At 38.2% G+C, this 14,795-nt stretch overlaps 1 protein-coding gene across 1 annotated transcript in view; it reads right to left on the bottom strand.

The window, feature by feature from the left end:
* LOC125233896 overlaps positions 1-14,795 on the bottom strand; it is a 169,688-nt gene that overhangs the window by 128,814 nt on the left and 26,079 nt on the right. Inside the window, 1 exon segment of the mRNA XM_048140064.1 lies at positions 1,226-1,407. Coding sequence (XP_047996021.1) covers positions 1,226-1,407 — 182 coding nt within the window.

Genomic DNA, 14,795 nt, shown 5'->3' on the forward strand with positions numbered 1-14,795 from the left:
ACTGTGATGTGAGCATCACAATAGTCACGATTAATAATTTCATGCAAAACGTCTACGCCACGCAGGAAGCTTTACTGACTAGACAATTCTAAAGAACCAAAAACACGGTACAATGATATCCGTTCAAAATCACTGTTTCATACAAACCTAGTCGCCGTATTCCTCCATTTACTTATATTATATTACCATTATATGAATATTTTGGCGCAATTTGATCTTATATATAACTCTTTCATTTGGATTTTTTTTTAGGTTTCAATTATATTTTCAAATATTTAAATTGTTTGGAATCTCTACTAAATAAATACTAAAAAGGTCGAGAAAAGTCAAACTTAGAAACGCATCTGTGGTTAATATAGTTACCTACATACATTATGTAAAAATATCTTTCTCTCTCTAATAATATGACCAGGAGGGAAAATGGGCGCTACCTTCGTATCTTCACTCTTAAATCTTTTAACACATCTAACAATCGTAGCCTTAGACACAGCGTAACAAGCGTAACCGTGCGTCGAGCGTCGACAGCGCTCACCACGGTCAGTTAGCCGCAGCTGCCCTTTTCAGAGCCACATGACGGATTAATGACTCATACTTTAAACTAGCTTTATACGAGTGCCAATCAAAGGAGCGTCTAAAGTGTACATCTACTTAGAATTGTTGTAGGAAGTAAGTTCTCGATATGAGTATTATTAATGTGATTTTTATGGGATTGGATATCTTATATTTTAATGAGGATAATATTATCAGTGTGTAATAAATCAGACTTCAATTTATAATACGCCATATCAAATTGAAGTATGATTTAGTCAAACTGAGCTTTTCATCTCAAATTTTCTTTCTCTCGGTTTCTTAATTTCTTTGTCGTCTCTTGGTGGTCACAATGTAATCAAGGGGGCAAAAACATTTCTTACCTTGTTGAAAGTAATTGGACTTCCTTACATAGAATCAGACGAGGACCATGAGCTGCAGCTGCGAGAGCCGCGCAGGTTTGCGATCTCTGCATTGATCAGGTCGTCGCATCTTGTAAATGTAACCAGGGTGCGTACCCGAATGGCACAAACGCTCACGAAACGCTCACGAAACGAAACGCTCGTAGATATCTATCTCTATCGCTCTTGCGTATCGGCGCGACAGAGCCAGACTACCTTTCGCGGCGTTTCGTTTTCGTTTTGCGTGTTAGAAATGCCATTCGGCTACGGGGCCAGAGGTGCAAAACATTTCTTACCTTGTTGAAAGTAGTTGGACTTCCTTACATAGACGCAGACAAGAGCCATGAGCTGCAGCTGCGATAGGCGCTGGCGGGTGGAGGGCGGCAGCGGCAGCAGGTCGCGCAGGTTGGCGATCTCTGCGTTGATCAGGTCGCGTCGGAGCTTGCTCGCGCCTTTTGTTGATTTGCCTTGGTCGAACCTGGTGAATATAAAAATATTTATAAATGCAAAAAAAATAATGATGGCGTATACTGAAGTCTTCGAGTTTTAAGTCTAGAGAATTAATACAAGTAAATAGTGAACGCTTGTGGGAGAGCTGTGTACGAGTAGATGTTAGTTCTTTAAGGAGAGTTGTTGTATAAAAGACATCAACGCACGCCATACACTATATCCTTTGAAAATAAAATTAATTTAGCCAACATTTTTTATATGGAATATAAATAAATGTATGAAGGCACGTGTGTATAACAAATTGGGTCATTAAGAAGAGTTAGAGTGGGTAAACGTGTTTCATACGCTTCATCATACTTAAATTGCATTATGTAATTATATTAAAGAGCTTCTTATCATATAAATATAATTACACCCGGATTTATAATTTCCACTTTTTTAATGTATACGAGTAGTTAGATAAAATTCTTAAAAATGCATTGTGACCTTGGCTCTTCATAGAAGCCTGAGCATTCTCCATGCGATTGTCTGGAAGGTAAAGGCCGCTATTTGTAGCAATTGGTTCCAATTTATTTTTATTACATAAGTCATTTTAGCCTTCGAGGCCAGTAGGTTACGATTATATGACTATTTTATATCTAAAATTGAATGGTTTAAAGCATTACGGGGAATTGGTTTAAATCCAATTCGCCAATTTGTTTGATTGTTTGCTTGAAGCTCACAGTGCAATCTGCCTACAATAATAACTAATTAAGCATATAAGTTTAAGCTTCTGTTGAGTTACCACAGCCAGTATTGGAATTGCCAGACTGCCAGGCGTTGCCAGACTGTATTGGAATTTGTGGTAATGAAAATGAAATATTTATTTTTCAAGTAGGCATATTACAATGCGCATATGAACGTCAAATAAAGCTACGCCGGCTCTAACCCTACGCCTCAGCCTCGAGAAGATTTCAGTCCCCCCTCAGTTGGGAGGGGGGTATCCACTATGGGACCGGCAAGAAACTCGGCGGGCAACTTCTTTTCAAAACATTACATCTTATAACTAACATGCATTAAATAACAAGATACAATTTAACATGCAAAAGTATTCATCAAAGAATATGAACAGACTAGGTACTCTATGGCAATTAATTTCAATAAATTATATTATTGCTTAATAATACGTCGTTCTTCTTCAGAGAAAACATATCAAATTGTCACAGAAGAAAAAGATAATATGAATCTCAATATCATTAAATATGTAATTTACCTACACAACATAAAATATAAAATATTTGAGCAGGTAAGAAGCACATGCCGGGAGTTTGACAAATGCCCATGTTAGTTTTATTGATAACCGCGCCTCTTGAGTTGTTTGTGACTTTTGTAGATGAAAACACATTATTGGACACATAACAATTGATAGGTAGGTAGGCGCGTCAATGAAACAAGACGATCCGGTATAGACTGACGTTTAATGCACAGATAGTAAACCCGTATACATAACACTTTTCCCCCCTTTTAATTATATTACTAATAAAATTAGAGATTTATATTTGGCACATATGTATAACACGAAAGTACACGTGTAGGTATTACTATTAGGTAAGTGTAAGGTTTACATAAAATATTGATAAGAACTACGAAAACTAACTTAGGTTTTACATAGTTTAATGCTTACCTTAAATAGTAAGTAGCATTTATGAAAACATTTTCGATAGGTATTACGTCTAAGTAGGTGCCAGTAATAAAAAGATAAAACAAACAGATGTTGAAATCTAGTCGTAAACAATATGCACTGGAACAGACCACAAAACCATTGGAGTAAGGAACATGTACTTAAGTATATGCCTTATTACTAATGACACAAGGTCAAAACATAAATATTACAAATAAAGGAATATTAGTTATTCCTAAAGTAACTCAACGTATAATTATTTAAAATTGAACCTTAAATCTACTGACTCTAAGTTGAAGGAACATATTTTATGGGTCTAATATTTTCTTGTTGATGTTCTTATCTTAGTAGGTATTAGGTGTTTGTTTACATCGGTTGCTTTGCATTAGGTACATTTATTGAATACCATTTAAAATTAAGTTGAATTATCTAAACAGTACAGGTTTATTTATGTTATACCTTATTACGCGATACTTGTTAGATTAGTTAGGTAAGAACACGTTTGGAAAACTGATATGACTGACATGTATTGATATAAGTGATTATAAGGGCAACGACTGCAGCTAAGCGTTCTGTAACCTTTCTAGGCATTTCAAAGCAGCTTTGCGCTTTAAACGAGGACTACGACGATCAGGTCCTGACACGGACGGTACCGGTACCTGCTGCGGCGAGCGCGGGGGCGCCCTCGGCGATGCTGGCTCAGCTGAGTGTGCCGCTTCACTATCATAAAACTCCTCTGTATCTAAGACGTCCAGAGGTCTCGGGGACGTTGTATTAGGAGACATCGGTGACTCGTCAAGTACCTGACTGAGCGAGTGGCGTGATTTCCTTAGACTATTTGATTTATTACTTGTTAAAATTTGGTCGACATGACGCTTATGCATGCGCCCATCGCTGGTTTTAACTTCATATGAAACAGGACTTGATCTTTTTGTCACGACCCCTTCCTGCCACTTAGGCCCCGCCTTTGAATAGTCTCTAAATAATACCTTATCTCCGGGGTCGGCGACGCGAAGCGCGCGCGCCCCTCGCGCCTCTCGTGCGTCAGCTGCGCGGCGCGCACGGCCTCCGCGGTGTCCGGGCGCAGCAGGTCCAGCCGCCCGCGCAGCCGCCGGCCCAGCATGAGGACCGCGGGCTCTCGCCCGGTTGTAGTTTGCTCTGCATTCCTATAGGTGAAGAGAAACCTACTAAGTGCGACATGTGGGTCTTCGTTTTCAAATTGTGCCTTTTTTAATACGCGTTTTATTGAGCGTACCGCGTTCTCCCCGGCCCCGTTGCTGGCCGGATGATAAGGAGGTATCAAAGTATGCTTGATACCGTTACGCAACAAATATGTGGCAAATTCCGAAGATGAAAACGGAGGCCCATTGTCACTGACTATTCTTTTTGGCAATCCAAATCGAGCAAACATTTTCCGAAGATGCTCAATTACGACTGGCGCTGAAGTGGTTTTTACTTTTTCCGCTTCAATCCACTTCGAGTGCGCATCTATAACTACTAAATAATAGTCAGAATTAAATGGTCCTAAAAAGTCCATGTGTAGACGAGACCATACCTGAGTGGGCCACGACCACGAGTGCAGGGGCGCCACCGGCGCCACGGGCCGCTGCGAGCGACACGCCAAGCACTCGTGCGCCACGCGCTCGATGTCGGCGTCCAAGTTTTCCCACCACACGTAGTTACGGGAAATTTGCTTCATTTTTACGATACCTGGGTGTCCATCGTGTATCTCTCTTAAAATCTTTTCACGTAAGGATTTGGGAATCACAATCCTGTATCCCCATACGAGACACCCCTGGTCGATGTGTAAGCTTTCTTTTCGAGAAAAATATTGTTTTTCAATTTCATTTAGACCGTTAGATGGCCAACCAAACATTACATACCCATATATTTTACATAGTAAAGGATCTTTCGAAGTCTCAGTTTTCACATCTCTAAAACTGAGCGGAAAGTTGTCCTCTATGAAATGTAGGTAACTAAGTTCTTCACGACACTTCGTTCTAGATCGATCCTCGGTCGATCCTAGAGGAAGGCGGGAAAGAGCGTGCTTAAACAAAATTTGGCGTAAAAATTAACCAGTCCAATAAAACTTCTCAATTGCGTTACGTTAGTTGGAGTGGGGGCTGCTACAATGGCCTCAATTTTTTTTTCGTCTGTATGTAGACCATATTTGTCAATTTTATAGCCAAGATATGTAACGCTGTCTTTAAAAAACTCGCATTTACCAAAATTTATGCGTAAACCGTTATCTTTGAGCCTTTGTAGCACCGCCCTTAAATTCGCTAGATGAGTTGGCCTGTCTTTGCCAGTGACACAAATATCGTCTGCAAAAACAGCCGTCGACGGTAAACCACTAAGCGTTTCTTCCATTATTTTCTGAAAATTCTCAGGAATGCATTTAATGCCAAACGGAACACGCTTATACATAAATGTACCTATATGAGTGGTTATTGCCGTCATCGGCTGAGATTGTTCGTCCAATAAACATTGTTGAAACGCATTTGACAAGTCTAGTTTTGTGAACTGTTCGCCGCCCCTTAGCGCCGCGAACAAGTCCTCGATCCGCGGCAGCGGATAGTGGTAATCTTTCAATAATGGATTTATAGTGATTTTATAATCACCACACAATCTAATGCTACCATTAGACTTGACAACTGGCACGATCGGCGTGCCATAGTCGGACCGCTCGACTTTATAGATTACCCCCTCCCGCTGCAGGCGCTCGAGCTCGCGCTCCACGGGCTCGCGCAGCGCGATCGGCAGCGCGCGCGCCTTCACAAACACCGGCGTTTTATCCTTTAAATGCAAACGCAACTCTGACTTAAAAGTTCCCAACCCATCTGCGAAAACCTCCGGAAACTCATCTTTCAAGGTCCCCGCCATTGAATCGTCATCAGCTAGATTATGACAAGGAAATATTAATTTTAACTTTCTGATCCATGTTCGACCCATCAATGGCGGTCCCCCGTTTTTAAATACATACAATTTCAGTTTTTCTACATTATCGCCCGAAACGACATCGACAATTAAATAGCCAGATGGCCTAATGGGGCTACCAATATACGAATGAAGTGTTAATTGGGGATTTTGAATTGGTATATCCGAGAAATACTTTTTATAAAATCGTTCGGAAATGGCTGAAATCCTACTCCCCGTGTCTACTTCAAAATTACATGTCACGTTTCCTACTTTTAAAGACACATAATATGGCTCGTCCCCCTCACTGCTAGCTACTAAATTATAGAAAGCACGATCTTCGCTATAATCACTATCGCTGTCATAGTTAAAATGTAGCTGTCTTCTTGTTTTGCCGTTACCACTACTAACTGCACTTTTTACTTTGCACATTACCTTTAGGTGACCCTTTTGTCCACAAGTGTCACACGTATAATGCTTGAACCGACACCTGCCATCGCCGTGCCCCGCCTTGCCGCAGCGGCCGCAGACGCGCTGGTTGGTTTTAGCGCGCGCGGCGGCAGCGCCGGCGCCCGAGCCGAAACGATGCAAGCCGTCGTCCCCTTGTGCAGCTGGGGGCGCCGCCGCCGGGAGCGCGGCGCCCTCGGCGCCCGGCGCACACGCGGTCGCCGCGTGCCGCTCCGCCGCCTCCAGGGCCAACGCCAACTCCACGGCGCGTTTGTAGTCAACATTCTGTTCTGCGAATATCCTGGACCTCATATCTTCATTGAACAGCCCCGAAACAAACTGATCACGAAGGCAAACCTCAAGGCAGCCGCTAAAATTACATGTTTTTGCTAAATGTTTTAATGCTTGAAGGTAGTCACGCACACTTTCACCTTGCCGCTGTGTTCTTTGTCGAAACACATGCCTTTCCGCTATCTCGGACCTTTGAGGCTCGAGATGTTCTTTCACTAATCTTACAAGTTCCTCAAATGTCCTGGTTTCTGGATTAGCCGGTGCACACAAGTCACACATTAACTCGTAACATTCTGGCCCGACAACCGTCACTAACGTGGCTACTTTCAATGTAGTAGCAATTGAATTAACTTGAATATATTGTTCAACACGTCTAACATATGCGTCCCAATTACTGCTACCGATATTAAAACACTCAATGTGTCCAAAAGGCATTTTTAAAAGGGAAAAAATCACACGCGTCGATCGAATTTAAAATACTCGTTCGCCAGTGATAGGTAGGTAGGCGCGTCAATGAAACAAGACGATCCGGTATAGACTGACGTTTAATGCACAGATAGTAAACCCGTATACATAACAACAATCTTAAATTACTAATGAAAAACAACGCACTGGGGTTACTTGTCCTTATAAGTTAACCTCGGGTTAACCCACCATTTTATATGGAATTTGACAGATGACATCCCACTAACCTTGAGTTAAGCGGCTGGTGCAAGCGGCCCTAACTAATTTTGAACAATTGTCTTTTTTATATTTTAGATATGAATCTATTTATTACAGATTTCAGATTTAATTACAGGCCAATTTTATTTAAAATCAGATAAATGTGACGAAAGTAACAAAAATTGGATATACATCTTCACTTGGGTAAACTTCCATTTGTCCTCGTCGGTCGGTGTCACTAAATGTTAATAGGTTTTTCTAATGAATGACAATGACCACTTGGAGCAAGGACGAATGAGAACATATCAGACTTGTCATGTCTAAATTTTAATAAAAGAAATACAATGTGGACCTCTAGAAATTCTTATTTTCCAAGACGTACAAATTATACTAAAACTTCTTTAAAATTATTGATATGATATTTATTAGGGTCAAATAAAACAGTATACTTAACACTACTCCCATGTGAAAATTCATCCGCAACGCAGGCTTCGTTAGGTGGCCAACAATCCAAATCAACAACATGCTTCGTCAAACAAACCAATGATGATATCCGCAACAGACTTCGTCATATATAAAATAATAACTTTAAGCTAAATGAAACCGTCCCGAATTATACCTGGTTCAAATGTCCCCATCACACCGGCAGCGTTACCACGTTGAATAGCCAACGACATCTGTTGGACCAGGTACGATCCTGACCGAGGGTTATATGTACACCTTGTCACTTAGCCGCCAGCCTAAATCCCTTATAAAATCCTTCGCCTCCAGAGCCCAAATCCCGCAGTTTCGACTGCGACTGGCACAAAGTCGTACATTGGTTCCAGGGCAGAGTATTTGGCATGCTTCATTTAGAATGTAGATTTCCAGAAATACTTGGTATACTGGCGCCGCCAACCGTCTGTTCAGAACTACAATAACAAAATGGAAATTGTCTGCAAAAATCTTTATTTACAGTTAATGCAACTTTGTAATGTTTCTCACGCCCTACGTTCCATCCAGTGAAAAAAAGCGGATTTTAAAACTCATTAGTTACATATACAAATCATTTAAAGGAATCTTACAACCCTTTAGAATTGAGTTTATAAAACATTCCAAGCCCTCAATCAGTACCACAAAGAAGCGAAATCAATAAGCGAACCCTTGTAATATTGAGGCGCACGCGATGCCGCTGCGAAAACCTAAATGGTACGCTTCACCTGAGCTTACGAATGTAAAACATTGAATTCAGTTGGGCTGCTGCAGCATAACCTCCTGGGACCCCGTGTAAAAATATTTGTTGGTTTTTTTATACAACTTTTAAGTATTTTGAACTATTCAATAAAAACAAATGCTTTTGGAGCTTACAAATATCGATATGTAAGTAAATATCGATATGTAAATGACAAAGTATCACACGTGCTTTTTAACTAATACATATAAGTATATTAAACCAATGAACTACAAATAAGACTTCGTAAACCTACACGCAGTATACAATAAATATGCACACAAGAAAATAATATTGAAGTCGCAACTTTGGCGTAGGCATAAGTTAGAATCAGGCTGATAATATAATTCACAAGAAAGGACTCAATGGGAACACATCATTTAAATACTTTAATTGCACGAAAAAAAATTTTTTTAGTATTTAATCCAGTTCCAAGAGGAACAAAGCGGGCGCAAGCGCATGTGTATCGTGGGAACTGGATGCATTACTTCAGCGGAGCCGAACCCGACTCAATAACCCGCACGTTTCCATATTGGAGGGAAATCCCATGATTTGTACCCAGTGAGGGGACAAAAGGGGAACATGGAAAAGTGGATTAGCGTTTGGTGATAGTTTTGAAGTATGTTAATCATTTAAATCGTCACTACTTTGAAAAAAGCTTGCATCTTCTTCTGTCAATGAAAAGAAAGTTTACATGTATGGAATCCATATAGACTTACTCCGTTTTAACTTTGAGGAGCAATGTTAGATACGAGATTTTTTTCAAAGTAATGACGAAATGCTACTTATTATTGGGTGTGGCGTAAGGAATACAGATATTAATACTGCCTGACAAAGTCGTCACTATAAATACCACACTGATAGCGTTAACCATTTACTGGTAGACAAAAATGGCAATTCGTATAGATCCTACAATTCCTAGGTCTTAGTAGTCTTACAACGCGCTTACTGAGTTCCAAAAGTCAGTGCTAACTATACCTAATATTCCAACGATTCTCTACAATTTCTTAATGGGCTTCTGCCCTCTTTATTGTAGGTACTTCCTGTATATACCAATAAACGATGATATCAATAACAATTAGGTATAAATAACATAAAATATGATAAAAGAACTCGAGGAATACATATGTACGTCTATACACCAAATGATTTAAAGAGAGCAATTTGCAACCAGACAAAGCTAAGTACTTTCATACAGCAATGTTGGCAAGGGTTTAACCGCGCCTGCTTAGAGCGAAATTGCCTAACATTCGACGAGAACAAGCTTATATGGCATATTGCCAGCTGGTTTAGGTGGGGTTTAGTTATGTTATAATTTCACTGAAAACTCCCTTGTTTTCCCACGCTGCGGGCCGTTACAAAAGCAACCAATAATTTAGACAATTTTCCAATATACAGGTTCACTCTGTACATATATTAAAGCATGAGCGATAGCGGAAACAACATTTAAGTGGTTTAATTTATTTGTTTTATTATGGTTCATTTCATATCACACCGTGGTGATGAATTTATAACTTAAATCTAGATTTGTAATGTGATCCACTGATCATTAACTTACAACAGTGTATCTTTCATAATTATTTTTGGGTACTTACGTAAAAAGGATGAGTCACGATAGACCGGGCAGTACCGGAGCTTTCGGTAAGTACTTAATTTTCTACGACACTATAACCAGTGTACTCAAGCTTTTCGTAGAAAATGAAGCGCCGCGCCGGAATCTCTGGCCCGGGTTCGGGTTGTTCTAACGTGGTTTATCCTCTATTCTATCCTTAGATATGGTTATTAAAATACGTGTGTTTTTTTAAAGGTATATTTCTTGTGGCTCAGACCACAGGGCTCGGGCAGTGCTTAGAAACCGCAACAGCACCGGCGGTACACGGCATTACTTGCTGGCCTAATGCTGCGTTATTGTTCCTTTATTACTGCATGTCGGGGTAGTGTGGGAGGGTTCGCTAAGTCTTCTTATTACTACTGGCAGAGGTTGTCGGCTATATCTATACTCGTAGCGACACTTGATGGTGTTTTCAACCATTTATTGAGGTAAAGACGTCAATTATATTATAAAATTGTTAATTATAGGGCAGGGAATAATATCATAAAAGACAAATCTATTAATTTGTATTAAATACATAATCTTTATTGCTATTTTGGTCATTTTCTAGGCTTTTCTTTCGTAACTATATGTTTCTGTAACTAATATTCATTTTAGAATGACGAGATTCAAGTTGTTAGATTACAGGCAGCAGATTGGACAATATCTAATTCGTTTTTGACTGTTTATTTAAGGCAAGTTTTCACTATTCTTCTTTGAAAAATATTTAATGTAAATTAAATAACTGCTAGATAATCACATCAAATGCAGCTAAGATGATTGCCAAAACATAAAAAAGCTTCACACATCATTCAAGATTATGCGATCCTAGACCCTAACGATCCTGTTACACTCTGACATTGTTGTAACGTAACGAGTTGATAGTGCAATCACGGGGCTGACCCTGCCTCGTCGAAAGTGCGCTAAATAGCGCCCTGCAGCGGCCATTCCGCCTCATATCACACGCCACGACGTAAACTAAGCGACTAGGGTCGCGAGCTCTGCTGAGATACAGTTTTTAAGTAGGTACCTGGCTGTTCGCTAGATAAATAGTTGTGTTTATGTTTACTTGTTGATACTTAGATATAATCTTCTTAAATACGCATTTGATTTAGTTGTATGACATTTAATCATGTGACTTAAATAGACCGTGATTACTTTTTTTATTTTTGTCAAGCTCCCGATATTGTGACGCAGTTATATGCATCATGAGCAAGGAAAACACATCACACACACATATCGGGAGCTCGACAAAAATAAAAAAGGTAATCACGGTCTATATGTTCCGGTCAATACAAGTCTAATGAAAATAACCGTGAATCGTTCAAATCTTTTAATCTTTATAATATGTAATTGCAAAATCAAATTTATCTACATATTATTGGTTGTTTTGTGTAAGAAGTTCCGACAACATTTATTTATTTATTTTATTTATTATGAGAGTAACATCCATAAAGAATAAACAGGATATGTCTTCAACTTAATTCTCAAGAAAATACGTTCATATTTTCTTAAATTGCGGTCGAAGCCAGGATATCTCCACGTGTGCGCGTATCTTACAGTATAAAAGTTAATATTTTGTTTGACTTATACAAGAACTTACTTCTTTTCTATTTGTCTGGCTTACACATTTTATTGTACGCAATGGACATTAAATTGACTCGTAGGTACGCACAGATATGAAATATTTAAGTATGTGAGTTGGTCGCAAGCTTTTGAAACTTGCATAATATTTTAGCGTAACTTATATTATGAAAGTTTCGTTTTACGATATTAGGTTTACGACAAGGCTCGTTTGGGTACATGTGTTCCTATTTTACTTTACATCGAACCTATGATTGAATAGCTTACATACAAGAACTAGTTTTGTTAACGTTTATTACACGCTTGAGTAAGTACATATGATTTGTCAATTCATTGTAGACGGTTGAAATAGTCTGGTTGAAATTTTTAATCTAAGTATTTAATAATCGATTTTTCGACATTCGACAGTACAATGAACGTCATAGAGTGCCAGTGTCAGAAAAATAAGCAGATTAGGTAGTTACTATAAAAATCATTCATTTGTGCATTATCTTATACCGGTGTGAAGTTAGCAGCCTAAAGTTAGCTGACCGTGATAACCCGACATCCTTTAAATCCTTATGCACTTCCTTCGTGATGACTTCATCGACTTATAGATTTTCCTGTAACTATTTACTATATTAATCGATAGTTTATTTTTCCACATTAAACTTACATTAAATCTTGCTCGCTTGTATAAATAAACTACTCATTAAATTTTATGTTATCAGCCTTCTGCGGCACAAAAGGCGCTAACGTACATTTTATCACCTATATACATTAAGGCAATGAATATCATTAGTGCGGGCTTCCTTGTCACAAGGTCGCATCTTCTGCCCATTATGGTAAAGTTACACGTCTCTTGCCTTAATAGGATGTACTCTGTAGCAATTTAAGGTTAGGTGCTTCAAATAATTACAAGCAGTAATAGTTATTTGTTATACAAGGGGGCAAAGTTGTATTTTAACGCCGAGTGTGGAATTGAAAAACGAGCAAGTGAAAGGATTCTATAGTTGAACCACGAGCGAAGCGAGTGGTTCGAGAATAGAATCCTGAACTTGCGAGTTTTTAAACACACGAGAAGTAAAATAGATTTAGATTTAGATTTCAGGTCAAATTACTTTACCCACTAGTGGATAAAATGCGTTTTTACCCGCTGGTATTAAAGGACAAAACACGTGTTTCCGAGCTAGTGTGGGGAAAAAGAATTATCCTACTTTCAATAAGGTTAATTGTCAATTGACATGAATTTGTAAAAAAAAACACTAATTCGCATTAGGCAGAAAATCTGTAATTTCTACGTTTATGTCGAATGAAATAAATGAAATTAAATTCGTTTCTCAGTAGATTAACTGATCAAAAGACATCAACGAGGAGCTCAAGGACTATCCACGAGAAAAAGTGGTCAATGGTAAATCTTTTTTCCTTAATGCTAATTTTGAAGCAATTTTCTATTTTACTGGTCAGTAGACGGTCCTTATTTTGATTACGAGAGAAAATATGGCCAAATTCATTGCAAACGTTTTGCAATGAAGGAATATACTTGAGTTGGGAGCCCATAATAAAAAGTATGTAATTATAGTTTGATATACTAAACATATGGGTTAGCAGCTTAGTCTACTAGTAAGCTAAAAAAAACATAAATTAGTTTATTCTCAACGGTAGGTATACGATTTGTTCTGAGATTTTAATCTGGAGGTAGATATAGACAGGCATGATGACGATAGAGATAGAAATTGTGTTAACAGAGGTGCAATGTAATTGAAGTTGGTATTTTAATTCGTTTTTATTTGAATTTTCTTTATGTTGAGATAATCATTAATAAAACTTATGGAATTCACAATTTAATTGCATAATCAATACAATACATTAATGTTATTTAATTAGAAAAACAATCACGTAACCACATAAACCTTTCTCACTACTCAAAAATAAACCACAAAGCGCACCAATAAACAATAAAATAAACAATAAATATTAAGAAACAAATTTATTTCAATTAAATCAAAATAAGCGTGAAAAACAATTACAATATGATTGCAATCCAATAAGTAATTCTATCTCTCATCTGCAAATGTTCATGAATGTCTAATAGTAACCTTCTGCAAGGGTAATATGGTTTCGATTGGAGAAGGCAAGAAGCACTTGAATAGGAGTTTGTGAAAGTAAAGTTATGGATGGTACGTTGAGGGTGCGTTAAATAACCGGGCCGGCGCCAGGACTTCATTAACTGACAGCTAATTTTAATCTTCGATTAAAGACTAGGTCCTAGTGACGAGTAATGAGCCGTGGGGAATCGGCCGCACTCGAGAATCGGTAATAGAATTAAATCGACTCGGATTATTTATTAGAGGCGCAACAAGATCAATGCAGATGCTGCGTAAATATTAGCAGAATGATGAATTCGATTTGAAGCTCAAACATAGCATCGTAGAGGCAAAAAATAAAAAAGCTGTGGCTTTTCTTAAAAATAATATTTGGAAGATATTTACCTCAATTGATTTATCGATTATCATCATATGGATATAATGATTCAGAAAACTAACCAAGCACAAATTTTATTCGGTAAGAAAACAGTATTTTGCATGCTATTAGCTAAAACTTATCATATTGATTATTGTTACTGACAAGTGTAGAAAATCTCATTTGTCAGAAATCTTCATTGAACAAGCACATGACTACCTAATGATAAATGATCTTTTTAATGTCTAGTTACTACTACTAAGGCAAAGTAAATATTTATTTTACAAATTAAATGCCTACATTAAATAACGACACGAAAAACGTTTCCGTTTATACTTCAATGACTAATGATCGCGCTTGACAATGTATGGGAACATTGGGAACCGAGGTTAAGCCAACCAACAGCCGTGTTTCAAACCTTATTCCTATGAGAGAAGGTACAGAGTTAGTAAGGTTTTTACATCTTATAATAATGGCAAGATATTAACAGACAATTAGTCTTAATCTGTCGTTTCTGTGTTTGTTTTTGTTGCGAACTTGAACTGAACTTTGTGCTGATGCTGCTGCTAAATCATGTTTTGATTAAAATTACGGTAGGTAATTAATATTTTA

This window comes from Leguminivora glycinivorella, chromosome 1 (genome assembly GCF_023078275.1).
Source record: "Leguminivora glycinivorella isolate SPB_JAAS2020 chromosome 1, LegGlyc_1.1, whole genome shotgun sequence".
Taxonomy (NCBI): Eukaryota; Metazoa; Arthropoda; class Insecta; order Lepidoptera; family Tortricidae; genus Leguminivora; species Leguminivora glycinivorella.